At 44.3% G+C, this 24,086-nt stretch overlaps 1 protein-coding gene across 6 annotated transcripts in view; it reads right to left on the bottom strand.

Moving 5' to 3' along the window:
- DOCK11 (dedicator of cytokinesis 11) overlaps nt 1-24,086 on the bottom strand; it is a 75,494-nt gene that overhangs the window by 18,460 nt on the left and 32,948 nt on the right. For 2 of the 6 annotated variants that reach the window (XM_069867622.1, XM_069867628.1), the window contains exons 17-42: nt 23,874-24,058; nt 23,716-23,781; nt 23,453-23,545; nt 22,925-23,048; nt 21,864-21,985; nt 21,571-21,657; nt 20,263-20,352; nt 18,905-19,023; nt 16,981-17,050; nt 16,778-16,903; nt 16,467-16,538; nt 15,931-16,077; nt 15,373-15,456; nt 14,772-14,883; nt 12,651-12,689; nt 10,966-11,144; nt 9,175-9,291; nt 8,480-8,555; nt 8,076-8,179; nt 6,013-6,124; nt 5,818-5,884; nt 5,260-5,307; nt 4,993-5,058; nt 4,611-4,753; nt 3,886-4,001; nt 1,963-2,100 (exon numbers count right to left, since the gene is read on the bottom strand). In XM_069867622.1, coding sequence (XP_069723723.1) covers nt 1,963-2,100; nt 3,886-4,001; nt 4,611-4,753; nt 4,993-5,058; nt 5,260-5,307; nt 5,818-5,884; nt 6,013-6,124; nt 8,076-8,179; nt 8,480-8,555; nt 9,175-9,291; nt 10,966-11,144; nt 12,651-12,689; nt 14,772-14,883; nt 15,373-15,456; nt 15,931-16,077; nt 16,467-16,538; nt 16,778-16,903; nt 16,981-17,050; nt 18,905-19,023; nt 20,263-20,352; nt 21,571-21,657; nt 21,864-21,985; nt 22,925-23,048; nt 23,453-23,545; nt 23,716-23,781; nt 23,874-24,058 — 2,702 coding nt within the window. The remainder of the gene's footprint in view (nt 1-1,962; nt 2,101-3,885; nt 4,002-4,610; nt 4,754-4,992; nt 5,059-5,259; nt 5,308-5,817; nt 5,885-6,012; nt 6,125-8,075; nt 8,180-8,479; nt 8,556-9,174; nt 9,292-10,965; nt 11,145-12,650; nt 12,690-14,771; nt 14,884-15,372; nt 15,457-15,930; nt 16,078-16,466; nt 16,539-16,777; nt 16,904-16,980; nt 17,051-18,904; nt 19,024-20,262; nt 20,353-21,570; nt 21,658-21,863; nt 21,986-22,924; nt 23,049-23,452; nt 23,546-23,715; nt 23,782-23,873; nt 24,059-24,086) is intronic. The other 4 variants (XM_069867623.1, XM_069867625.1, XM_069867624.1 and 1 more) reach the window with 4 other exon arrangements.

Genomic DNA, 24,086 nt, shown 5'->3' with positions numbered 1-24,086 from the left:
TAGATAAGAGGGGGGTTCTTTTTCTTGTAATTATTAGCTACAGAAGGCCATAAAAATGACAAATTGTCCATTCTAGCTGTGTCAAAGATATAACTCACTTTAGGTTTTCTTGAAGTTAACTCTATTATAGCTAACAGTGATATGCAACTCGAAACAAAGCAGTGCAGCCTTCATATTCCAAAACAAACTTGCAGGAAAACAAGCCATCCTTGCACTTGTCGTGAAATGGAGTGACACACACCTCTTCAGCTTTTTTATTGTCACTTTGGGCCTTACAAAAGCCCTTCAGAGGGCTTAGAAGGAAGTTTGGGACTCGTGTGGTTGGCAAAGAAAACACTTCCTTATAGATACCATCTGCTGGGCTCATATCTTGCTTTTACAGAAGCAACACTGTGTCCTGTCATAGTGGAAATGTGAGAAATTAACTGAAATCAACGTTTCATATCTTTGAAGACTCACGATGCCAAATTCAGCAAGGATTCAGGCAGGCACAAATCCAAGAAATCGACCCCACTGCCCATCCTTGCAGCAGCCAAGAACACAGCCCGTGTTGCTGCAATCAGCATTTTGGAAAGCAAGCGTGGAACCCCTGAAGGGCTCTGGCTTTTGAAGGCTGACAGGGAGATCAAATTGAGCAGGTGTGCAGGCTTGGCTTTGCATTTACGCAATCACAGAAAATTTGCCTCGAGGCAAGGAAGGTCTCTTATTTGCTAAAGGCACAAAACATATTTCTGGCTAAACAAACTTTCCACTAGCAAGGGGACGAGACATACAGAGAAAGCGTCTGAGCTGGCTGTGTGCTGATCTACAGCAGGATGGATCTCAAGGCTGAGCATATCAGAGTCAACCAGAAATCTCAAAAGAAAGGTAAAGCAATGATCACGTATTTGCCCCAGCAGAAAAACTGAGTGATTCCTGAGTGGTGGTTGCCAATCTGGCAGGCTTTCAGAAGCCCCAAGGAAAATCGTATCATAGGAGACCACACTGTCTGGAGTCAGGCAGGTAGCTAGGAAGACTTCTGCATTTTCTGCTTCTGATGTGTTTGTTTAGGACAAACCCCAAATTCAGCCATGGCCATACTCAGACTAGCTCTTAAGTTTGCTGTGGGGTTATGGTAAAAAGTACATAGCACAGACATTTTCCACCCTTGAAGAACAACTTAGCAGTTTCTTTAATCAAACTTTACTCAACAACAAGGGCAAGATCTCCTTTGGAAGTAACATTTTGTTGCATATCATTCACATAATGTGCTCTGCCTGGCTGTAATCTCATGCCACATGGATTTACCTCATTAATAAAGTGTTGCATTCAAGTGACTTGAGAGGTTCCAAGTATTTTTGACTTTATGATAACCATGCAGCTTGGAAAGAATAGAGCTTGCATGTACATCTGGTCTGGAAAATGTAGTTATGAGAAGCAGCAGGTTTTGACAAGCATGAAGGGAAATGTCATCATTCGCTGCTCTTAAATGGTTAGCTGCAGCTTTGACGCTACTCATGCTCAAGGGATTAAATAGCTTCGTTGCCTACTAAGGCTCAGAAAAGTGTAGAAGGAGGTTTAATAAGTACTACCCTCTTTCAAACACAGTGGGAGAGGAGCAGCTTGTCAGTACAAGAATCATTTGAGCAATAGTATTGTTAGCAATATTGACAGTGTGGGGCAAAGATTCAAGAAGCAGTAGCTTTTGGTCGAACTGCTACTAATCTTGAACAGCAATGTAGTGACCAAGTGTGGGGATACCTCACAATTTCTCCTTTTGTTCTCCGATATCTAATGAACAATAAATAACTGTTGAAACAGACAGCTTAATCTGGCTGGTTTTTAAATCAGTGAAAAAATTGTTTTCTAAAACACATCTCCAAACAACACAAAATATCAGTTTAACAGGATTTTAAGCATACTGGTCTCTTTTGCCATACCTATATGAATACTCCTGCACCTCTGGAGTTGTGTACTACATACCTTGCTAATAAAAGCTCTCAGAGAGGCAAACACGTGCTTAAGAGCTGCTTCTGACTGCCCATTTTTTAGAAAAGCCAGATGAATATCAAAAACTTTCTTCATGAGTGGATTGTGGCCATCGTTGCTTAGAAGCTGGGTCTGGAAAGCAACAAGAGAGTTTATTTTGCAGACATGTTGTGTCTGAAGCCAGAAATCACAGAGATAATTTTGCACAATTAAACAAATCAACTCTTAAGCCAGAAAAGGAATGGGGCTTTCAGTATAAATATAATCAATAAATGTGACAACCAGAAGAAACTTACACTAGTTGGTCAGGGGCTATTCTTATGGCAGAGAATAAACAAAAAATATTTTATCACTTTTGCATTACTAATTCCAAAACCTAACTCAATAATCCATTGCCTAGAGTTATTTTAAGTAAAACAGGCTGTTTTCAACATAATTATGACATTGTTTTTTTCCACTTCTTTTTATTTGTCTCAACTTGCGTTTCATCCGCTGCTCAAAAGAGTGAGAAAGAGAAAATGAATAAGACTATCACATCTTTTCACTGGACATATTTGTAGCTGTAAAGTCAGTACACTTGTCTCCTGCAAAGTTTTAACAGTTTGCACCTTCTGGAGACATAGTAAAATGGAATTGGAGAGGTTTGGTGGTGTCTGCCACCATCCTTGCAGCCACTGTGCAGAAAGCCTGGCACATCGTGGCCACCCAGCAAGGATGTGAACGTCCCACATTGGCAGGAGATAAGTATTCCCTATCTTATTGTCAGCCAAAACAATCCCTAGGCTGGTTTGGAACTGTCTTTTGACATCCTATACACATCTTGTACAAGATTAAGTTTATGATCCATCCTTTTTAACTGAATTTACTTTGCCAGTAAGAACAGCATCAGCACTTTTATTGCAATACAGAGCACACTTCTGTGTGGTAACACTGTACGACCATAAAAGCAAAGCAGAAGTCCATTAAAGCGGAAGGGAATCCAGTCTATCCTGTGGTTTGAAAATCACATTGTTTTGTGGTTCAGCCATATTCAAAAAGTGGCAAGTGAAAAGTCATGCAAGTTTTAATTCTTGCATCTATATCTTTCCACTCCTGCTGAACTACTAAGGAGCAATTTAACATATGCACCATGAAGGCTTTTTAGCTCTGTAACAAAAAAGAACAAAGGATACGAAGCACAGAATAAGGTGATCTTTGTCTTCAAATTGTTCAGTACATGTAAAAGGGAAATCTCCATTATGTTTAGTCTGAAATCTACGGTTGTACTTGTGACATTGTGCAAGACACACTGCTATGAGCAGGATTCCTCCACCCACACTTCAAGGAAGAGTATTGCAATATTTTGCTGCCAGCCTGGAATTCTCTTCACCACAGAGGCTTTGATTCTTGTTGAAGGCAATGACTACTGGGAGTGTGAATCACCACAGGGAGAAGACAATTTCTATCAGTGCTAGTCGTCCTATCTGAACTGGTAACCACAGCAGCAATGCCTAAGCACCAGAGACATTCATGTACAGCAATTCAAAGAAACCCAGGCCTCACTTCTAGGCAATTTATGGTAGAAAACAGTCACTGTTCTAAGAATGGTAGACCTTTATTTCCCTTTCCTCTAGCCCCTTGTTTCTATATGATGTACATTTCCCCTTATTCTATTTTTGTAATGCCTATACTCATGGTATTATGTCCATGTAATTTTCTCTGTTCTTGCAGTTTTGAAGAAATTACAAGATTGCATAAGCGCACAATTACTCTGAGACTTCATGAAACACTCAGCACTTTGGAAAATAAACAAACTGCAAATGATTTGTTTTTGTAGCCTTCCATAATCTGCCACTCTAGGAGAACAGATCACCAAAATCAACATGCATACAGAAATACTGTACACTTTTCCACAATACTTTTGATTTCAATGCTGACCTTGAAACTCTGAGTGAAAAATGAGATAGTGTCCAGGACCGTCAGGCACACTTCGGTGGCAATATTGCCCTCCAGTAACGCCTGGTGCACAATATCTGCTTCTGAGGTGCCTGCATCTGTGAATGGAAAGTAAATCAGGAGAAAACAGTGTTCAGGACTCCAGGTCCCACAAGATCTAAATGCTAATGCAGATAAGGTTCTCCCCTTGCACTTCATTTGGTTTGGGAGATGAGGTAAGAATAGTAATACACTGAATTTGCCAGCTCCATTCAGAGCTTTCTCAGCCTGATGCCAACTGAGTAAAAACAGTGTCAGTGTCTTAATCTCACTGTCTTCAAAGCCAGACAGAGAACAAGGTGTCCAAGTTTTATCTGTAGAGGAGAGATGGCAAGATGCTCAATGGGGCAATGTTCACTCACGTGGAGAGGCTTAGAGCAGATTTTGGCCTAAGTCTCTGTGCAGGGCTGAAATGCAGCCCTAGGGCTGCTCTCATGCCTGTCCTGCTCACTACCCAAACCAAGGCACCACCTGAACACACACTCAGCCAAGGAGCTGAGCCAAGACCGATGAGAAAAAAAAGCCACGCAAGTCCTAATTCCCAGAGGTGATTTTTAAAAGGCTGGCTCAAATGTCACCCCGCCACCACTGTCATTACGAAGAGTTTGAATATCCTGAAGCAACAAGTGGAAAAGGCTAATAACTCCATCTCACTCTGCAGTACATACTGTGGTTGAGCGTGAAGGAGGTCTCCAAGCTGCCCAGATGCTGGAGCCGCACCTGCATCCCCCCAGCTCTGCTGCGGAGCGCTGGCATTGTCTGGGATTTCCTATCGGCTCCTGTGTGTTTGGATAACCAGGCATCGTGCACCCTGCAAGGGGAAGTGAAGACTGCGGGTTTGGACAAGTAACAGCAGCCACACCACTACAAAATTACTCAAAGCACCACGAAGGAGATCTGGCCTCCCTCCAACTCCTTAATCTGGTTTATTCCAGACAATCCCAGCAAAACTGACCAAGCCACCCTGGTCTTGCCTGCACCAAATAGTCCTAGAGCTAATGAAAAAGCAGTGCTGCTGCTCAGGGAGTAGAGATGCAACTCGTGTCTCACCTGCAGCCGACTGTGGGGGACGCTGCCAACCGGTGCGGGCCAGGGGCTGGGGGTCTCATGCAGGAGCTGGAGGGGAGGGAAGGGGCAGGGTGCTAAGATGAGGGGACTCTGCTTGCAGCATGGCACTGAGCAGAGTCCCAGAATCGCAGGCTTACTGCCTGCCTGGGTTTGCCCGGCGTGGACGCGCATGCTCCTTTCCTGCCTCAGCTGTGGCAGAGAGCATAGCATGGACCTCTCACCCCAGCTCTGGCCAGAAGAATACAGTACCTGGCAATATTTCTCTTCCCCACGTATCTGAAGTGGAATAAACACACTCTAGGAAAAAAAAAAAAAAGGTATCTATTACAGATGAGGAACAATCCAGGGAACATTTAAAATCTATCCTGCCCTTGTCTGCAGTCACACTCTTTTGTGCATGAGGGTTTGGGGTTTATATTTACAAGTTCCTTGACCTCATATCCTTGGTTTCCAGCCTTTACAGCACATCCCTGTCTCCACACCCGTCTGTCCCACTGAACCTGCTGCACAGCAGAGGTTGTGCCTGTTATGACGGAGGTTGCACCATGAGCTCTGATCACCTGGGGGTGGTGGGACACCCTCTGCGCAGCCTGGATCAAGCACAAAGCACTGACACTTCACCTTGCTCCCTCCATGTACACCTGCTTCTTATCAGAGGGAGGAAAAGTATTTCATTACACCCTGCCCAGACACCCCTAGTGCTGCACAGGACTGCGTGCACAAGGCACATCACTCTCACGTAATCCCCTCTGCCAATGCTGCCTGCACAAAGGCGCAGTGTTTGAATTGTAGCCTCATGATACTCACTCCAGAAGCACAAGGACATTGATCAGCTCTTGGGGAGAGAATTTGTTCCAGTAAGCTAAAAGAGTATCTGAAAGAAAGAAAAAATCCAGTGCACTGAGGTTTAAAAAACATAAAAGGAGGTCCTAACAGACCAAAACCAATGGTGATGGCCTCTTGTCTTTTTGGCTGCACCCCAACATTCAGAGACCCACCAACCTTCAGAGATCATCTTCACAATGTAAAGGTAGCACATGAGGAGTGTCCGGATCTCAAACTGGTCCAACCGGCTGCAGTGTGACACGCTGCTCCTCGTGGAGCTTCTGCGGATCTAACAGGACACAGATGTGATGCAGAGACCAGCAAACAGCATATAACACATATGTGAGCATTTTTCCTCTCCCTCTACATGTGCACTGTCACAGCACCATGCTCTGGAGACATCTCATCCTTTGGGGCTGCTGCCCATCCAGTGATGAGCAGTCTGGAAACCCTGGACACATGGCCAAACGCTTCTCTGTCCAGAAAAAAATATGTCTGGGCAGGGAGTGATGGCACATCCAGCAAAACACACGACAGCCCTGCTTTCACTTCCCCTGCTCTCTGCAGCATCTGAGCTCCTGGACACTTTTGAAATTATTTCTTGTCAAACAAAACAGTTAATTAGCTATCACAGTTTAAAGTAAGAATCTTAACTTTCTGTTTAAGATGTACACTTCAAAACAAAAAGTCAGTTAACAAAAAACCAGGAAATTTTAGCCTAGGAAAAAACTTTTTTTTCCCTCTGATTTTTAGAAATGTCTCATTTTCCCTCCTACTTGGTGACCTGGGCAAAGACAAATGAAATCCTGACGGTGAGTCAATCTGTGTGGGAAAGGCTTTAGCACCGTGTGGTGGGAAACAAAACTTATAAAGCTTTACCAACATTTTCTTTGCATTCTCTGTGCTCACTTTAGCCGCATCCTATGACAAATGGATATGATTAAGATCTAAGCAGGATGCTTCTCTTAAACCTGTGCCTCACATGTTTGGACAGCGATCCACATATCTTGTTTTTGTTTATCCTGGGACAAGCTATGCATGTGAGTCACAATAAAACAGAATTAAACGTAAGTTTGGAATTGGAGATACAGGGCTATATCCAGTACTTTGCTGTTGACTATGCCAAACTATCAAGTTAGCACACAACTCACACCAGGGGAACAGGCAAAAATTAAAAAAGTCTACCTGTGCAGAGCAGTGTTAAAGCTGTGCTCCTCCACATGGCATTGCTTTTAAATGGTTTTGTGGATTTTGTATTCCCTAACAGAAAAGGTGTTTTCAATGACTCTAAAAAACATACGTTCGATGACAAAGAACATGTCTAGTTGTGGAGAAGAGCTGAGCTGCAAGCACTTTCTGCAAACCCCACCAACAGGGTTGAAGCATATGCTCAGAGCTTTGCTGAATATGAACAGTTTGATAGTCAAGTGTTTGGCTGTACTTGGTCTTGTAGCTTCATGATTCATGTGAGAGGCTTTAAAGGCCCCACCTCTCCTAAGCATGTCAGGACACAGCCAGCAGTAGCCCGGATAATCTTTGCCTTGCTTGTTGCAAGGGCCAAAGTTTTTAAAGCTGCATCAATGATTCACATCAACCCAAGAGTCTGGAAAGCACCTTGAGGAAAACCAGGGACTGGTTAGTACAAATACTGTACTTCCAGGCGTGCAATCAGCGAATGAGGAGAGTACACCTTGTCTGAATACTGGGATCAGAGCTCTTCGTTGAGTGACCACGGCCACCTTCTGCCAGGTTTGGGGCTGTGGTTATTAGCCTGGGTTGATTTTCCTACAAATACCCCGATTTCTTTTAAGTCAACACTCTCTGGCAATCTCACATCACAGGGCTTTACCTCCCAGCCATGTGTGAAACCCAGTTCCCAGCACCATGCACGGGACACTGGCCTGGCTGAGACCCACCCATGCACAAGGAGCATGCCCGAGTATGGATAAATACACCACAGGAGCAGAGATTTTCTCTATGGATTTTGCCTTTCATCTTTGATAAGTCATTTGTCAACAGCTGTATTTTTGCCTGAGATGTTTGAAGGCGGAAAGCACGCTAGATACGTGAGGTTGACCTCCTCTGTTAAACATGAATCTCTGCTTTGAATCAGTCAGAGGTGTTTATAAACTGGCATTTGAGAGCATTACCATAGGGAACTCCTTTTCCGTCCCCCTTTCTTAACATAACTCACAGAACAGTGCAGGAAGCACCATTCTTTCTAACCCCAGATACGTTACATTTTCACTTTGATCTGGGGAACCGGTTGCCCCCTCTGAGCTTAGGGATCCTTTTGAGTCTTCTCGCTTTATCGCGTGGCCATTTGGAAGTGCTGCTCCATAGGCTGAAAAAAACCCCAAATGCCACAATTAATCCCTTTGCATCAGCACTCCTCGGCTCATCAGGGACAGGGAGTGGTGGACATGATTCTGGCAGCAGAGATGGGGCTTCCCAAAGCCCCATGTCAAAAGCTGATTAATCTAGAAAGGACAGTTGGGGTACCACCACAGCCAGGGAAAAGCATGCAAACTCTAAGAAGCCTTTTGGCAGACGACTATTTTAGGTTTTGGGTAATGGTTTGGGGGGCTGGTAAGAGTTATGTTAAAAATAAATGGGAAAATTAAAGTTTAGAAAATTAATTTACCTGGATCTTTGTCTGTAATCAGGCTGGAAGTATTTGAGGGGGACGCAAAACCACACATGAATTCATCCCTAGATGCCTGTAAAGCATATGAAGTTTTTGTGACCAATGGAAGACAATATCTATTTTCTTATAGAAAAGAATAAAAAAATAAAAAAGGCAAATTAGAATAGCTTAAAAAAATTCTATTTCCCTACTTCCTCGACAAGGAGTACAAAGTACAGCAGAACATATTAAAGGAAGCCATAGCAGGTTTTTGGTTTTCATCATTTGAGTTGAAAGTCTGAATTGTTTTTCTCAAATGTCTTTTATGTTGTTGTTTCACCTTGAACAAAGAGGAGTCTATTCTGCAAGGCTAAGCCTGCAACAACTGCTGGAGTCCGAGGCCGAGTCCTGTTGTAACTCATTGCACTTGGAGGAACTTATGTCACCTCATGGCATTACACATACCATAAAGAAACATATGAAACAATAGCAAGAAAAAGGGTAGAGACATGGTATGCAGTGCTACAGACAGAACAAAGCCATAGGAAAAACAAAATTAAAAGAAACAAGCACATTAAGGGGCTGCAGGGAGAAGAAAACCACATTTATTCCTAAAGTTCAGCCTGGCTGCAGGCAGTGGAAGTTGCACAGGGGTTGTGCAGGGAGTGAAGGACTGGAAGGAGGGCAAAAAGGCATCGTTGGGCTTTACTCACAGGGCTGGAGGCAGCTGCACAGGAGTAGAGTGCCTCGCGGCTGGCCACTCGCTGGAGGTTCTCCAGGAGCAGCCCGAAGAGTGGCAGGTAGAGCTGAGCTATTTTTGCCTGCTGGTTCTGAAAAAAGACAGGGAGAAAAATGTTGGTAAGAGCCCAACTTTTCAATAGAGCCAAGATGAGAAACTCTTGAGCTAAAATACATATACATACATATATATATATAATTACACACTCTATATATTGGCTGAGGACATATAGAGTGTGGGTTTGGTGCCCCATCTCCACTTCCAGAGCTGCCAGGTATTACGCTTCTAGCAGCAAGCTTAGGGTGCTCAGGGATACAGGGAGTTGGTCAAAGTGTGCCATTTGGTTCCAAATGACTGGGAATGCCCAGTCATTTGGAACCAAATGGCACACTTTGACCAATACAAGAACCCAATTTTTTCTTCTGAATCAATACAACAAAGGAAATCTTGAAAATGCCTACAGGTTGAGAAAACCCTCTCTCAGCCGCTGACAGAGCCAGGGTTTCCTTGGATGGAGCTAGACTGCAGCATGAAACCCTGCTACACAGCTAGCCCTGCCTGTAACGTGAGTTTTTGCTTTGGTGTCTTGGGACACCAGCTGGGCGTTCTGCCCTGGCTCCAGGCAGTTTCCTGGTCACGCAGCCTGAAGCACAATATGTTCAAAACCCCAGTGTGACAATCTTAAAAGGTGGTATTTTTGAGAAGGCAGGAAGAGTGCTGCATGTTGAGGGGACAAAGTTCCTGAATTAGTGTCAGGGTTTTCAGGCACCCAGGAGAGCAGGAAAAGGCTGCTCCTGACCCAGTCTTGGTTGAGAGCTGGCAAGTGTCTCCTGAAATATCATCTTGCTAACTATGATGGGCTGCAGAATTGTTTCCAGGCTGTGCAAGTCACCATGGATCCTCACTGCAGAGGAAAGCAAGCTCACCTCCTGCTCAGCCTTCTCTAACAAGCAGAGGAGGGAGAGAAACTAGCTCTGGGTCCATATAGACCACAAGACACCCAGGCATATCCAGGTCACTGCTCCCGCCCTTCATGCCCAGGAGGCTATCCACATTCCCAGATATAACGCAGGAATGTAGCACATGAGGAAGAATTTGAGGGCCTGAACTCTATGCAGTGGCATGTTTCCAGCCTAAAAGCAAGGACACATACTGTCTGCATGGGTAGCTAGGCACTTTCAAGGACATATAGGTTAGCAGAGAGTAGAATCAAGGAAGAAAACAAGTCCATCCCCAGGCTCTTTCAGCAATATCACATGCCGAGCCTCTGCTCAAAGAAAGCCAAGAGCCACCCAGCAGAAACCCAGCATCTCATGAGAATCCACATATCCTCTCCTCCGATTCAGTAATTAGTAAAACATGCAGCCGACTTGTAACAGAGATCAGTCCTGTTTCCTGATTACAGTATATTAATGCAGGATACTAATAAACCCAAGACCAGAACAACACTGACGTTGCTTAATTTTGTTGCCCAGCCTCTTGGTTAATGACATTCTCAAGTTCCTTAATGGCTAAGGACTTTATTATCTTAAATACTTAGCATGAATAAGAGTGCTGCAGTTATCTAACTGTATTGTTTGTGGTTTTAGATCTTTTCTCAGCCTTATTACTGCTATGCCAGAACTATCAGTTACTTAACAACAATCCCCTAAAAAGTAAATAAGAACACCCTTGGTGCACCATGCAAGATTTAAAACTCTGATGTGCATTTTTTTTCATAATAATCAAGAACATTATGTTTAAAACCCAATAAAGTACGCCTGACCTTGTGCTGGTATCTGTTGTCGAAGGCATGCTTTATCAAGAGATTTTTTAAGACCGAGATGGCTGTACATCTGATATCATAGTTGTCCTGCAGGGCAACAGAGGCTTCTCTGAGAAGCATCCCCACCAGAAAATGATGCCTGCAATACTCATCAGTTAAACTGTATTCAAGATTTACATCTGAAAGAAACAGCAAGACAATAGTTAAGGGAACTTTTATCAGGATCTGTCCAGAGCAAGACATAACGGTCATGTAAGCCCCAACAGCCTGTGAATACGGTTTATCACTCACTCTCCTACGATCCACTGATCTTTCAATAAAGCCTGGATTGATTACAGTTTTCTCCACCGCTGAGTTAAGTCATACCGAAGAACTTGGCATCTTCCAGTTCTTACTAACCACTAATTTCAGCCCTCACTGTTTCAGCAGCAGCTAAAAGGATTCCTGCAGCGTGATGCTTTATAAAGCTTAGCACTCCAAAGAGTAATTTGTAAAGTCAGAGATGGATGAAAGAGGGAAGGACAAGCACGACTTACTGCCTAGGGGCTGTTTGCTCCTAACTGGTCGTTATCCTGTAAATCCCCAAACTACCCAGGCAGCAGAGGTGCCAGCCTCCACCAAGCAGCTCTAAGGCTGGTAACGAGCAGTGAAATTGGTGCATTTCTCATGGTTACCCAGCCCACGCAGCGCCATCTCTGCAGGTTGTTCCACACCCTCATTCCTTCTCACCAGGTCAGAGAGCAGACAAGAGGCAAATACACCTGCTAGGATGAGGGATGCAAACAAGGACATGGTGCCAACTGACCACTATTGCATCTTCCAGCAGTTTACACAGCTGGGTTTCCAGTCCCCTTCAAGGACCAGGAAGCCGTGGCAGGGTTCCAGGCAGCTGCTTGCCAGAAACTGTGAGACTCCATTAGTTCCCCACCAGCAGATATTGAACTCAGCTCCTTAAAGCTGCACTGGCTGCCAGCAGAAAGGCAGCTCTGTAATCACCTTGGTTAACTTAACAGGTACCTTGCATCTCACATGGATTCAGGCTATGTACTATGATCAAAGGAATGGCTGTTAAAAGGATGAGGCATCATTTTCACTGACTTGCCTGGATAACACAGCAGAGAACCGACAGAGACAGATTTCAGTGCAGGGTGTGTGTACACTCAGGCTGTTATGAATGACCTTGCCCTGACACCTTTATCTCTGTCAGGCTACCCATATGCCTAATCAGAGCCACAACAGGCACTGTTTGACTGTTGCGTTTTGGCACTAAGCCTCCCAGCCAGAGGGATAACCCCATTCTTCCTCTGAAGGGTAGAAATGCCGTGTACTTAGCTTAGATTTATTTATTTTTTAATCCCACAAGAGCAAAAGTTTTTCTGTGGCAATGTGGGGTGCATACACACAGCTTTGAAAATCCCAGCCAAAAGGTTCCAACAGCTCTGCGGCAGCAAAAGATATTTTTAAGTTCGTTGATTCATAAGCAGCATTTACTGGTTTGTGAAAGTCTGATTCAGAGGAAAGAGAAAGCAATCTGGAGCATTATCTAGCTTTCATTGTTAGTCATGTTAGCAAATGCCTAAATGTCACAGATCATGGTTATTCTATTAGTTGGATGCAAGCTAATTGATTGGAAGCTGTGTATTTAATTTGGCATTAGAAGATTCAGTGATGCCAGTTGGACGTACCTACTGAAGCGAACCGTTCCACAGCAAATGAAAAGAAATCTAATTCATGTGTAAAAAGAAAATGGACAAATAAAAAGATGGCAAAAATAAACAGGAATAAATAATGCTCTAAATCATGGAGAAACGGGGCAGTATGTCATGTTTTAATATTACTTCTAAGGCTATTGCTTAACTCCCAGTTTCTGTCAATCTCTTGGGTTCTTTGCTATCACAACACTGCAAAAAAACAGCTGGTTGCGAGGACAAGTTCAGGGTTGTGCTTCAGCTGATGAAACACACATGTGCCCCAGGCGAGGCAACAGCAATGCAGACCAGCAACCAGTCTTATTAGTTGAGGTGTTTCAGAGAAACTGCTCCAAGGTGCAATGCTCCAAGTCAACAGGATGTGGTCAGAGGAATGTGCTCTGCCTGCAGGCCTATCTGCACCAGCTTCTGCTGCAGAAGCCCTCTTTATCCACCTTCCTGGGGGCTATTCCTCCTTTTCCTAGAACCAGAGTATTAGAGGGCCAGGCACATCATTCAAGTAAGCTGATTAAGAGGTGAGGCATGTCAGTAGGATACCTCCTTGGTGATGTGCACACCATACCTCCCCGTCTCTAAGCCTGCTGTCCCCTGTCATCACAGGTCTGTCCATAAAAACAGACAAGTTTGCAATGGAGATGTATCACTACATGGCTCTACAATGGCAGGCAGAGCACAGACACCACTGCAAAGGCACTTCACCTACCAGAGGAAAGGCTGCTCTACTGTCAAGAGAAGTGCATGAATGACAATTGGTACCACTCTTTTGAAACACGTATCTTAAAAATAAAACTTTAGCTCTTAGGACCTAGTCACAGTAAAACAGTGGAGGAAAGATAAGCTGCCCTTCCAGCTTTTCAGTTTAACCACTGCAGATGAAAAGGTGAATGTTAACCAAGAAAGAGCATCCTTATGTTATCGTGCCACTAATAAGCAACAAGGAGACACTGTCATTGTGTGCTTTTCTCAGCCATTTCTAGCAATGTGTTTTGTTAAACTATGCCAGGCAAGTAGCCAAACTCATGTAAGCATAAGATTAGCAGCTGGTCCAGAAAGCTCTGAGTGATCAGAAACATACCAAAATAAGGACAACTTGACAGTTTTTGCTGCATCTGCTATGTGGATGTAAAGACAACCACTTTGGGATTTGCATGGCTGCACCCTGAGGCACAACTAAAGATTCCCTTGCCTGCATGAGAATAAATCCACTGAGCTTTCACACAGGGGAATCCCAAACTTCACTCTCCTTTGCAGTATTTATCTTGCCAGGCTATTAGCATCCAAACCTGGCAATCTTTACTGTATTTATTTAGCAGAGATGAGAAATCAGGACCTAAATAGAATGAGGTGATGTCTATAGCAGTCCTAGGAAGCCGGCGAGGCACGCTGTTAGGCTCAGCGCTGTGGTCTGCACTGTTGTCGGTAGGAGAGCTGCAGCCATCCACACTTGCACAGTGCCTCAGCCCCTTGCAAACTGTCCTGTGGTGAGCAGCATCAGGGGCCACAGTGTGGCAGCAAAAGCAGCCTGGACACATGACGGTTCCACAGTCTGTATGCCCTTGGTAGGCACTAAGGACTGGCATGGGCTCAAGTTCTCTGCTGGCTGCCTTCAGCCCAGGCTTGAGTACAAGCTTGAGCGCACCATGCACCACGATACTCTTGTTCAAAATGAAAGCAGAAGGTAACCTAAATCACCTTCTTGTGGTCACCATGGGAGCTGGCAGTGGAACAGGGAATTCAATCTGTTAGTCTCTATCTCCATTCTCTACAGCATCGATGGATGAGACACCCTACTTCTCAGGATGCTGACACTCATGGAAACAAACAATTACACTTCTACAATTTGTGTATTTACTGAAACAACAGCAGTTTCTTTCAGATATTGTTCATCCCATGCAAACTTAAATATAGTGAATACTGAAATGACTGATTGCATACCATTCTGGAGCAAAATTATGTAGACTGACCAGAACAGCATCTTTTTCTGAGGTTAATGTAAATCAAGCTAAACAGGACAAATTTCTTTATCACCAAGTCAAATTCCATCTGGTCAGAAGCCACCAAGGCTAACAAATCATAATCTCTTAAGAAAAGACATACCTTGAACTCTTTGCAGTTTCGGTTTGGAAAAGGTCATTGGTAAGTTCAGAGGAATGTAGTGCTCATGATTACAAATGGTTTGAAGAAATTCAAACTTATATTCGATCAGCAGCTGAGGAAAAAAAAAGAAAAGACAAACACAAACTATGTTTTCAGTTTGACTCATTTGCTTCCCGTTCAATATGTTTGTTGCACAAGGACTGGGGAATCTAAATAGCATTTGATGAAACTCATAATTGGCAAATTTTTGTGTTGTTCTCCCTAAACACGCATAGAATCATAGAATCACCAGGTTGGAAAAGACCCATCGGATCATCAAGTCCAACCGTGTAGCATGCATGTAGCAGTCACTTGAGACTTCTTTACTTTTTTCATCTAGACTATCAATCAATCACTCTTTGAGTTTTGTCTCTTCACATTGTTTTAAAGCTTAGCTGCATACAGGCTCTTGGCCCAGACAAAGAGGCCTCTGCCTCCAGAAGACTGTGCAGCAAGAGCATCTAAAAGGCCTCCAAGAGTCACAGAAGATAATCACTAGAGAGCTTTAATCGATGTAGGTATATACAACTGTAAATCACCTTTCAAGAAACATACTGCTTACCTTAGGGTCTTTTGGGCTGAATCCAGAAATGTAATCATTTATCAAGTTAAAAACAAACCCTCTGTCCATAAAGGTCAAACAACGCTGGAGAAAAAATAGCAACATATCACCAATCATTAAAAATAAATGCAACTATTCTAAACGATCTCCACCCTAGCAGCCCACCAGCAGGCAGATTTGATCCTCTGGGCTGCTGCTGACTTTCCAAAACATACTTAATCTTGTTTCTCTGAAATCATTTGAGTGACCTTACTTAAGTCTCCAGTGGACAATAAACATTTAAAATCAGAGCACACATATTTCCTCTCAGGTTTTGAACAGTTGCTAGGCATGACTGAAAACCCTAGATAACATACAGCGAATTGTGGTCTCTCTCTTGAAAAGTGAAAGTCTCTTTCTTAGGAAAGCTTAACCCCACCAGAGTTTTCATCATTGAAGAAACCAAAGAGAAAATAAAGCACAATCACATTTGTTTGCTTGTTGCTTATTTCTAGTTGGTTTGGGTTTTTTTGTTTTCTTCTCTGAGAAAAGCCTGGGAGAAGAAAAGAAGCTGCTGACCTTCAGGAAGTTAGCCAAGCTAAAGTTGACGTTCCTGGATTCTTCAGGGATTTCGTTATAGCGAATGGTCACGTGAGGAATGATTGCGAGAAGCAACGAATGCAGAGCATGCTGGTAGGATTCTGGGAACCGCTGGCCTCTGGGCAGCTGAAACCAAAAGCATGTCTTAAACTCAGTGTTGCAAGCAAGCAGCTGTAGACAACCCAGGCACAAGTTCCAATTAGCATTTGTTTACGTTGTTTCCTAATAAAACATTGGCACAAAGAAAGCACTGGCTGTGACTGCAGCAGCTGGTTACAGAAAAGGGGCTGCATGAGCCATAAGAAGATCTGGAATTTTTAAACTACAATTGAGACTGAAAAAGGGAAGAAGGAAAAAGTAATGTATAAAAAATAAGAAGAGAGATCTGGCTAGCTGTTCAGCCTGTCAAGTTTTTCTTTTAAATACAGATTAACGTAGTTGTTCAAAACAACTTTTGGTGGAGATTTTTTTTTGTGATAGCTCTGTAATGCAGCTTCAAACAAGTTTATTTTTACCTTGATTTTGTTTTCTTCCAGTAAGTACATTGCCATTGACTTCGCCAGTGCTTCAAAGAAAAACCATGAGTACTAGAATAAAAGAAGAATACTATTATTTTTCTCAGCAGGATCGAACATGTTCGTCTGTGTGGGGATGCAGCAGTGTGGGAGGGAGAGCTCACATTCAAACGGCATTTTGTAAGCGTGGCTGTACCTGCACAGCTCCCTTGGCGTAAGTGCCTTTGCTATCTGGAGGAGTGTCGGGCTATGAGACCACCCCCCCTTTCCTCCCTTCCACTCTCTGCAGCCAAATACTGCCAATACTTCACCTTGAGTAGCTTATTGATGGCTAGAAAATCTGCCGACTGCTTCAGGATTGTGGCCATGGAAAGGACCAAGGTTTCATGGGTCATCTTCGCCTGTGTGACACTGGGTTTCTCAGCTCGAAAAACGTACTGAGGCAAGAAGAAGAGTGTCAGTGGTGTGCCTGCTCCCAGTAGGGAGTTTTGCAGAGCGGTGTGTCATGACTGACCTTTAAAAAGGAGCGCAAGTAGTGGTCTAGACCTTCTTCATGGCACTTGGACACAATGTGCAGAAGGACCCTGGGGAGAAATGTGGTTTGTGTTCAGCATGCGATGCCAGGGCATGTTCCTCCATCTCACAAAACCAGACATCATCTGTGCTCTATCCTGCACAACACCAAAAGCCTGACTGCTGGCATGGCCCTATTTACAAAGGGCCATTTTTCTTGCAGACTGGCACCTTTCATGGTTCCTGCAGCTGCATGATCCTTGCCACAGCACTCATATCTGATGAATACCTTTTCTCCACTTTGCTGCTGGACCAGGTGTCACCCAGACCACTTGCCTTCAATGCTTGAGGCTCCCGGCATGGAGCAGCATGGTGGAGCGTTTCTCTACAGGGGACAACCCTATTCTTTGTCCCCTGTGACAGAGGACATGCCAGGATTAAAGCCAGCTACTACTTAAATTCATGCTGCAGCAAGCATTAGGTACCTGAACAGTGCTCAGGTGTTAGATAAGTTGAAACCAAAGACGTTAAATTATCCAGCTCTGTGCTCAGTTCGCTTTGGCTGTATCTATGGATGTGCTATACAGTGAGCAAGCCTGCTTGCCACTCCTGCCCAAGCTACAGATTCAATCACACTGTACAGCTTATCATGTCCTGAGTCTATTCTCATGGGGAGCCCTTTCCTAATAACAGCACAAGTGACAATTAACAACTACTCTACTACATAAACGAACACAAAAACCTCTATAGAATCTCTGCTGAGACGCAGGGAAAAAACCTCTTCATCATTGTTTTACTGGTACCTTCCTGCATCCCATGAATTCATTAAGTCTGGAAGGCTCTTTTTTACTGTATTTACATCATATGTATCCTCTCTTGCTCCCTGGTACATGACTAGATTATTTTCAGGCTGTTGCCTTGCACTTCACTCAGGACAGGCCAGACCTCTGGAAGTGCTCCAGGCAGCTGATAAAGGCAGCAAGCGCCTGTTTTCCCCAGCCAACATTGAGGATTTACATTCTAGCCCCAGCCAGAGGGAACAACAAACTATTGCACATTGTCACAGATGCCACAGGCCAAACCACAGGGAGGACCTAGCAAGCCATTTATCAGATAAAGTAGGGTTTAAATTCCACTCTGACAGTCTGGATGAGAAAACAGTTGTTATTAAACAGAAAGCTACTGACAAACTGGAAAGCACCAATGCCAAGCTTTGGAAAAGTCTCTGGAATTGAAAGCTGGTCATCAGTCACATGTTCCCCTGTCCTGCCCCTCTGCTGATTCAATCCAAGGGGGACCCCACAGCCTGCACCACACGGTGCAAAACTGGGATTGCAACGGGCCCTGCATCTCAGGGAGAGCAGGTCCCAGGCATGACATCTCTAGGGGATCAGCCTCTGACCTCCCATTTCATGGGATTGAGTTGCTTTTCGTCCACAGATGTACGGTACCTCCTGCAGTCAGAGGAAAGACCAGGGAAGGATGATGGATGTTTTAATGCATCCACCAGTTTAGGCGTGTCGTGGACAAAGCCAGGCAGGAAAAATGCTTTTGCACTTTTTGCTTTTTTCAGACTCTGCACAAGCCTGGGACCAGGAGCTGGTCGCTGCTGCCCTCTTGGGGCTGCAGGCACGGCAGAACATAGAGAGTCATCCCCACCAGGAAACTCTTTTTCTTTTGAAAAACAATGCAGGAGTATTTAAAGTACCACATTTTTCCCCAGGCAGCTCCCAGGACAAGGGCCCCACTCTGCCCCATGCCACAAGAAGACAGAGCTGCTATTTCACATCTCGGGGGCAAGCAGAGTGGACAAGCAATGCTGTCACTTAGCACCTTGTACTGGGAAACCACACCCTGCTTCCCACTGTAGTTTGTGGCTTTACATTTGTAACTGAAAAAAACTGGATGGTTTACCAGACACTTACATGGTGCAGTTGACAGCTACTTCATCTTCCTGGGTCGCATTTGTAAGGACTCTAAATAGTTGCATAAGAATTACAGGTAGAAACTGAATCATTACTTGGATCTCCATGGCGTGCAAACACTAAAATAAATGTTCAAAACACAGACACTTTTAGTTCAACATTTTGCAGATGTTAAATACTTATAGTCCAGAGACATTTCTGTGGCAACAGGACAGGCATTAGCAAATGCTTCAGGGTGTGGGCTTCAGGCCGCTGGAGGACAGGAGAACTTGGACCCAGAGCAGTGCTTGCTGCCTGCCTTCCAGCTGACAGATCCCAGCTGCATTCCTTCAGGGAGTTACATGAATTACTCACGGCAGGTGTTAATCCTCCTCTCAGATGTGCTTAGGCAGCTATGACTTAATTAGAGGCCACATGCTATGATTTGACCTCAATAACACAGAACGTAAGGCAGGAGTTTTGCTCCCAACTTTTCTCGTCACTTGTGACAGTTTTTTTGAAGTGACTAAGTCCCATTTTCACAAATGCCTTCAGAGCATGGAAAGCTGATGCCCAGTGACTTACAGTGAGAATTTTCTACAAAGGGCTTAGCTTGCTATTGGAAATCATAGAATGGTTTGTGTTGGAAGGGACCTTAAAGATCATCTAGTTCCAACCCCCCTGCCATGGACAGGAACACTTTCCACTGGGTCAGGTTGCTTAATGGAATTTAAGTGACCTAGTGAAGGCCAAAACCATCCAGTGTGAACATCTTCCACACATCTCATAGTCCTCTTCTGCCTGAATGTTATGATAAATGTCTAGGAAAGACTGTGTTTTATTTTCAGTTTTCAAACGTGCAAACCCAACTAAAGTTTCTTATGTCTGTATCTAGGTGTTTAAATTACTCAAGTTATAGAGGTGTTCCTGGTAAGAAGCCCTCAGTTATGGTTTGCTTATAAATGACTCCCTGTCTGAAGGCTGCAGCAAGGTTGTTATGGCTGGGCAGGACTGGGACCTACCCAGCCCCCTTGACGAAGTGCTCAGAGCAAAGCAACTGCTCTTTTTAGTGCTTGACCTCAAAACCTGCCATTATTTCTATTTCTTAAAATATTTATACGTTATCCAAAACACACCCAGTAACTTTGTCATGATAAATCCCCGCCACGGGAAGTAAAGCTTTTATTTTATCTGTTGTGAAAGGCAGTGGGAAGCAGCATGCAGCCAGCGGACAGTTGTGTCAGTAAGCACAGGTAAGGATACTGCACAGTGCGCTGGTCCCAGCACAGCAGCGAGCGTGTATCCCTACAGGGCAGGGGCCTGGGTATTTACTGATGATCCACAGAAACAAACAAAGTCCACCAACAGGCACTGTTCACCTTTAGGTATTTAATAAGCTCTCCTGGGACCTCCTTAGCTCCTGCCTGAACCACCTGGCAATACTGGAAGAATTTGTGCAAGTGCATGTCCTGGAAGAGAAGAAAAACAGTTCAGTGCAGCAGCCTTGATATTTGTCAACCCCTGCTCTGCAGTGCACACCTGAAAATCTGCTGAATTACCTGTCGTGTCACCAGCAAGCCCCATGTCACTACTAGTGGCACTCTTGGTCCCCACCTGCCATCTCCCAGGATTACAGCACTGCTCCCTGCATTTTCCAACACATCCAGCCACTGCCCATCTCCTGGCTCCTAACTAACCTCAAGACTAAGCATAAAGCTGCCAGTAGTGTTAAAATTCTGCACTACCTTGTGCCTCACTCCCCACCCAACACCAGCCTGGAGAAGCAGGAGCCCTTCTCTGCCAGTTGTGTCTCTTCTGGACTATCTCACTATCTGCACTGATCTCCTACTGTCCATCTGAAGCAGGCTCTCCCTCCCATTCCTCTCCCTTCTCTTCCTCGGTTAAATTTAATTACTGGCTTATTTAACCCTGAAAAGCATCTGGGAATGTGGTGATGAGTGGAACTACTGTGCTGCTCTCAGTGATGTACAGAATCAGTAAGACCTTAAAACAGATTTAGATGATGCCAAAATCAAGTTGCTGTGAACATAAATGCAGCTGATTGCATCCAGCACAGGGCAACAAGCCCTCTCAGTGGCATTTCCCCAGGAGCAGTGCTGACAGGAGGTGCCCCAGAGCTTGTGCTGGGGAGTTTTGCTGCACGCCACATGAAGCTTGGCAAGTCCATCCCTACCATAAGATGACAGAACACATGAGGACTTGGTGAAATAGCCTGAATTCATTTCAAAGGAAAATCAGGATTCATTTTTTTGTGTCTGCTGTTGTTAGAAAACATTTTTTAAAACTTAACTTTTTAAAACTTAATAAACAGTCTGATATTTGGAAAAACCTATAATTTCCACCAGGTCTCTCGTAACATCAAAGCAGTTCATTTGCTCAAATGTCTCCTTGGTCCTGCCAGTTAGAGTGCAATTGGCTAGGAAAGCATCAGCATCTCCCTAGGCTCATTCACTGAGCATTTTCAATATCAATACAACTGTCAGGAAAACAGAGCAGAGCCCTGCAAGTAATCCCAGAACTGCTGCTATAGAAGTATCTCAGGGCTGCTCTGCAAACGCAGGCACCTGTATCCCACAGCACCTACAGTGTAGCAGTCGTGGAGACACAACAATCGCTTCCTTTGCATTTGTGTTGAAAGCCTTTTAAGAGTGAAGTGTTTGACTTACCTGGGTATAAACAGTTGAGTCCAAATGCATTCTGATTTTAAACAGCGGCTTTGCTCCATCCACCCACTTTGCATCCACACTGGGCTGCTGTGAACAGATAACGTTCAAATATTTGGTTTCAGACTGTGGTGAGAAAGTGGCTCCTAAGAACCTTAAGCTTTGGGAGCTACCTTGTTGTAGGGAACTTTCCAGCTGAGCAGAGCACCAACAGAAGCCCAGACCTTAGAGCAGTAACAAAAGCTCAGCTTTCCTCTTCCCTTTACATTTAAGCCCATTTTAACTGGCCTTCCTACCTTTCGTGACTCTGTGTCCCCAAGACCCAGGTAGCCAGGTGGAAGGTTGGATGAAACCGGTAAATGCCGCTCCAGAGTGACAATCCGTCCATCCTTCAGCAACGAGACCCAGGCAAATCCCACTGTGGAGGCAACCAGCAACACGACTTAGCAGACACACAGCGACGTTTATCTCAAGCTCCAAGCTTGGACACCTGTGTTTCATCCTGAGAAAATCCAACCCGCAGCTGTGTAAGCAGCTTCACTGAGGTTGAGATTGGTTATGTCAGCCTTGTCAAAGCACATTTTACCCAGTGACTTCGTAAACGAAATCCAGGCACAGCTCAATCAGGACTGGGTTGGAGGGGCAGAAATGGGGTGTCTTATGCATCATGACAAGGGTCCTTCAGTCACACAAGGACTGGCTGAATGGAGAGGCTTCCCAACCAGCGGGACCTGGGTGTGCTCAGCCTCTTATACCCGCCTAGTGCAGGCAGGATCAGCCCCTGAGACCCTGGATCTTGCATCAAGTTTTTGTTGGTGACTTGACTGACAATAGCCCATTCATGCAAGCCAAGCCAAGAACATGCAGAAATAGCTGTCAGATTGCAGAAAAAAACTGAACTTTAGTATAGACTAGATAGGGAGGGCCTCTTTATCAGGGAGTGCAGTGATAGCGTGAGGGGGTAATGGTTTTAAGCTGAAAGAGGGGACATTTAGATTAGATATTAGAAAGAATTTTTTTACTATGTGGGTGGTGAGGCACTAGCACAGGTTGCCCAGAGAAGCTGTGGATGCCCCATTCCTGGAGGCATTCAAGGCCAGGCTGGATGAGGCTTTGAGCAATCTGATCCAGTGGAAGGTGTCCCTGCCCGTGGCAGGAATCTTTAAGGTCCCTTCCAACCCAAACTATCCTATGACTCTGTTTTATTACAGTTTAGACCCATGATTTGTGTTGGGCTGCTTTAAAAAAATAAAACCCAGACAGCCTAATGTTTGAATCAATTTTTTTTCATGTCCCTCCAGTTATTCTACCTTGGATTCTTACACTCCAACAGAAGTAATTCAAGCAGTGAACATACCTTGAGTTTCAACGGTGTCCTGTTTTTTCGATGTTGCCTTTGTATTAATTTCACAGCTGACATGATAGAAGGTGAAAAGCAAATGATGCTTTTGATGGAGGTGAATTGGAAGCTCAATTTTAATCTAAAATGATATCATGATAGACAAGACTGTATTTTTAATTGTTGAGTAATATTTTAAATTCTGTTTTAGTTCACAAATGCTATGCTGTATGCAGTTACACAAGACACATTCCTACCCACCTTAAATAACTCCTGGCTAACATTTTCACCACATTTGCACATTTCTTATTAATGAGGGTGTGTGATTGGAGTGCACAAAGCGTGACAGTAAAGACAACAGAAAACAAACTGGCATTAAAAATTGACAATGCCTCTGGCTTTGCTGAGCCCTTCTACTGAGCCAAAGGTTTGGATGATTATTCTTACTCATATTTCACTCAGCCTTGGAAAAAGAGATATTCCGACAGGTCCTTTGGCTTTGTAGTGTCCAGGAAAAACTGTTACTTCCCACCACTTTGTCCATACCTCATCATAGAACTCTGGACTCTGGTTGTGATGCAGCACAGCAGCATACGCGTTTGTGGTCAAGAGATGGCCTCCAGGTTTGCCATATATACACTGCAAACACAAATGAAGAGCTGAATTCAGGGTTGCTGCCACCCTAAATTTGCTGACCAAATTAAAACAGCAAGGATGGAAACTGAGTGCTTTCCTGTTGTCTTGCTCAGCCTGCCTGGCACACAGTACAGAGAGGCGAGCAAATGGCAGCCCCATTAGCAGGTACCCACCTTTAATGGCCTGGCATCAGCTTCATCTGAATCCCTGAACTCAACACAGACAGCAATATTCCTTGCCTGAAATGGGGGAGAACAGGAGGATGAGGCATTGCCACAGGTCAGCAGCATCATCCCAGACCAGGGTGCAGCCGGCTTTACAATTCACTCACCTTTGCAAACACCTTCTGGTTCTCATATTTCAAATGCAAGGGGTAGATGTAGAGGTGGTTTTTGTAGACAGTGAACGGATAACAGTATTTTGCAACTTCTGGGACAAGCTCTTCCACTTCAACTGCAACGTCCTCACAGCTCTTCTCAAAGGGCTTTATGGGAATGTAAGAAGCTGTGACACAATCTATAAAAGAAGGAAAGCTTGGATGAGT

Source organism: Phaenicophaeus curvirostris, chromosome 13 (assembly GCF_032191515.1).
Source record: "Phaenicophaeus curvirostris isolate KB17595 chromosome 13, BPBGC_Pcur_1.0, whole genome shotgun sequence".
Lineage (NCBI taxonomy): Eukaryota > Metazoa > Chordata > Aves > Cuculiformes > Cuculidae > Phaenicophaeus > Phaenicophaeus curvirostris.
Note: the sequence above shows the minus strand (reverse complement) of the source record. Positions and strands in the feature narration are given on the sequence as shown.